This window comes from Oryzias latipes, chromosome 5 (assembly GCF_053564925.1).
Source record: "Oryzias latipes strain Hd-rR chromosome 5, Olatipes_Hd-rR_3.1".
NCBI classification, from domain to species: domain Eukaryota; kingdom Metazoa; phylum Chordata; class Actinopteri; order Beloniformes; family Adrianichthyidae; genus Oryzias; species Oryzias latipes.
Window position 1 is genome coordinate 35713039 of NC_136241.1, and position 4005 is coordinate 35717043.

At 49.1% G+C, this 4005-nt stretch overlaps 1 protein-coding gene across 1 annotated transcript; it reads right to left on the minus strand.

Moving 5' to 3' along the window:
• Positions 1–1418: 1418 nt before the first annotated feature.
• LOC101174731 (odorant receptor 131-2-like) lies at positions 1419–3756 on the minus strand. Its single transcript, XM_011472816.4, has 2 exons — positions 3404–3756; positions 1419–2621 (listed from the first exon to the last, which is right to left on the minus strand). The coding sequence occupies exons 1-2, from the start codon at positions 3656–3658 to the stop codon at positions 1830–1832; spliced, it is 1047 nt and encodes a 348-aa protein (XP_011471118.3). The 5' UTR covers positions 3659–3756; the 3' UTR covers positions 1419–1829.
• Between the last annotated feature and the right edge of the window lie 249 nt (positions 3757–4005).

Genomic DNA, 4005 nt, shown 5'->3' on the forward strand with positions numbered 1-4005 from the left:
ATCAAGTGTGCCAAACACAATGAAATGTCCAAGAATCTTTTCCTGGTTTCTGCCACAATTTTGTGGCAACACCTGCCTTCTTCCTGACCTTTGATGGGCGCCATCAGTGACCAGACTGACATCACTGTTCACCAGTTCACTCCAACATAGTCCAGCACAGTAACTAGAGAGCTGACTATGTCATCAGCTGTTGTTGTGTCCATCCACTCAAGAAACTCTTCTGCACCTCTAAGAAATATGCACAGTTGTGCAATATCTTTATCTGTGCTTTCATTAATAGTGTCAGAAAATACAATAAATGACTGGATTCCTTCATTTGGCGCCCAAGTCTCCCCAGAGATGTTGTTTCTGTAATGATAATCCTTGACAGACTGATTTTTGGGAAAAAGACTTCTGCAGCCTTCAGTATTTTTCTATGGTTTCACCATCTGAAAATGGTTTGGATGTTTGCTCCAACTTGTCTGCAATCAGGTGTCTGTCACTGCTCCATCACTGACGTCACGCTGCAGTAAATGCAGACGGTTGTTTTTTCAGTCCAGCTTTTAGTTGGTAAATCCTCTCTTTTCTTAACTGCAAATGGTGAAACTCTCCTCATTATCTCATAGTGGTGCAGAATGTTATATTCTTTGAGCACTGCCACCTGTTGAGGACTTAACAAGAATGCAGGTTTTGCATTCAACTCCGTAAACTAATAAAACTTTGTCCATTTTTCCTTGAAAGCTCAGCACTTCACTTCAACCCCTTTTTTTATTTTTGACAACATCTTGGTCATAAGTGTGTCACTACTGATCATTCTTATGACAATGTAACAGCAGTGGGGCTTGCAGGGAACCAAACTACATTTTATTCAGACACAGAGCCGTTAGGTTTCACTTTTGGCAGGTGCAAAGATATGCATTTTCACCTGTGTTGCTTCGCCTTTGCTCCCCCTAGTGGCGGAATTGCGCATTTCGGTTATTTCTTTAAAAAATCATAACTCGCCACAGGAATGGACTAGAAACGTGCTTGTTTTTTAAACATTCTTAAAATTTTTACTCTTCATGACTGGGCCGGTTTGAACCATATGGCCCGCGGGCCGTATGTTTGAAACCCCTGGTGTAGGCGGAGGCGACATATCCATTTGTCATCTTCATCAGTGATTGACGTATTTTAAAAAAATGTTTTGTCTTTTTGTTTAATTACAAACCCAAACACTGCAGCACAAAAGACGAGAAAGAAGAGAATCTACCAGCCAAACGCCCAAACTACAGATTTCTAGTTCAATCCCAAAACCGTTCCAACAGTAAAAGCAAACCAGATGGTTCCAATGTGGGAAGAATATGTGGGCCCCAGATGGGTTTGTGTGCAGTTTCCATGGTGGCTCCACCTGTGTGCTGCCGGCTTGCATAGGATGCTAGGCCGCCTGGTGGACAGCTCAATTGTCCACCGGGCGGCTGGCCAGCGTAGTGAGGCAGCCCACTGAGTGCCCACTTAAGTAAATGTGGGAAAACACAAGTGGGGCCACCATGGAAACTGCACACAAACCCATCTGGGGCCCACTTGGCCTCGCTGGCTGGGAAGAACCTAAAAGAACAAAGAGCATGGACAGCTGGAGGGGAGCTGATGTGGTTAAATGAAGGGGACCTTGAGTCTGAACAGGCCAGTGTCACGGCGGGTCTCCTTGAACTCTAAGGCCGGGATTGGATCAGGAAACAGGAAGGAAGGACGGATCTGCAGGGAATCAGAACAGCTGTTCAGACCAAGCAGTGGATGGAGACCGAGGGGATCCCCGCCGTTTGTTCTGCAGGGAGTCACGTCTGAAACACGGAGAACCTGGAACCGAGCTGCATTCATGAGTTGTTGTCAGCCCCCCCGCACCTGTAGCAGACGAGGTACATCCGCAGGGATCTCCTGAACTTCACGTCCCTCACTCCATAAATGATGGGGCTCAGGAACCGAGGCAGGATGTAGACTATCAGGTAGTTTGCATATCGGATTTCTAGAACGCGACCCGGGAAGATGGCGTGCAGAAGCACCTCCACACTCGGGGAGACGTAGGACAGCAGGCACATGGCCAGCTGAGCTCCGTGGAGGAGGATGGTGTTGGTGGCCTTCTGAGCCGACGCCCTGTGGGCGGACACGGCTCTGGCAGCGCACAGGACCTTCAGGTAGGTGAAGAGCAGCGTCAGGAACACGCAGCAGAAGTAGATGATGTCGAAAGCTTGCCGCTTGGAGGCCAGGATGGGGTCTTTGAAGACGTTTGGCCGTAAGCAGAACACCGAGTCGTGAAAGAAGCTGAGCGGTTCGGTGGCCAGAGTCACAAACAGGTCGGTGACGTCCGGAGCCGCACACAGGAACCACATCAGCCCGATGGCCAGGTACGTCCTCCTCACCGTGCAGACTTCTGCGTAGCGCAGAGGCTCACAGACGGCCACGTAGCGCTCGATGGCCATGCTGGCCAGGTTTATGGGCGTGTTCCTGGTGGTGAAGACCGCCACCAGGATGAAGACACAGCAGAGGGACACGTTGATCTTATAGACGGCGTAGCTGAGAATGAAGAGGGAGACGGTGACGGTGAGCTGGATGCCGTCATTGATCACCATGTGGGTGAAGAGGATGTACCGAGGGTCTTCGTAGAACGTCTGAGGACACGGAAAAAGACGGAACCATTAAATTGAAGGAGTCCCTGTAGTCCGTGCTCAATCATCCCTCCTGAGGCAGCGAGAGCAGAACCCGTAACCATGGCGTCAATGTTTACAGTTTCAGAGTCGTCCACATCAATATCAGAGATTTTCCTGGATAAAAAGACCAAAATATCCAGTTTTTCTGTTTATCTTTGGTTTCTTCTTGTAGTTTTAGCCCAAATTCTGCCAAAAATGAAACTTTTTACTGGCTGAAGGACAAAACCAACGAACCGGCTGTGATCCACACACTGTCTGTAGCCCTTGTTCTATCCTAGGCACTTTAACATTGGGAGGTGGGTCATCTAGACCCACTAGACAGTGCTCTGAACCTTCTTTCTTCAATGGTTTGTGATCTTCACTGGTGTCCATGGATTACATGAAATCTTTCCACCTTTATCCACCTTTGTCATGGTAGGGCAGAGGTGGGCACTGAGGGCCGCAGTCCTGCATGTTTTCCAGCATACCCTGCTCTGGCATGTTCTGATTGGCTGGACACACCTGAACCAGGTAATCAGCCATGAGTAGGGCAAGACTATCTGGAAATCATGCAGACACACCGGCCCTCGAGGCCTGGAATTGCCCACCCCTGTGGTAGGGGGAACACCTCAATGGAAGGGGGGGGGGTCATCTGGACCCCATAGGATAGCACAAGGGTTAGGAAAAACCTCTAAGTTTTTATTCCGACTGCATCCCACGACCTCACAGATCTGCGTTAATGCTGACAACTGTGGCGTTTTTACCTGATGTCTGAAGAATGTCGCCACCAGAGTCAGGTTGATGTAGGTGAGGAAGAGCCAGACCAGAACCACCAGCAGGTTCTTCACGAACGCCGAAGCAAAAGTGTCTCTGAAAAGCAGGAGCTGCAGAGGACAGGGAGGAGACGCCGCGTCACCGTGCTTCATCCAACCTCCATCCATCCAAACACGTCCTTTATGCTTCATCCAACCTCCATCCATCCAAACACGTCCTTTATGCTTCATCCAACCTCCATCCATCCAAACCGCGTCCTTTATGCTTCATCCAACCTCCATCCATCCAAACCGCATCCTTTATGCTTCATCCAACCTCCATCCATCCAAACCGCGTCCTTTATGCTTCATCCAACCTCCATCCATCCAAACCGCATCCTTTATGCTTCATCCAACCTCCATCCATCCAAACACGTCCTTTATGCTTCATCCAACCTCCATCCATCCAAACACGTCCTTTATGCTTCATCCAACTCCATCCATCCAAACCGCATCCTTTATGCTTCATCCAACCTCCATCCATCCAAAGCACCGCCTGCCGTTTCCATCAGTTCACTTGAAGAACAGAACAGAACCTCTGAAATGTGAGGAAG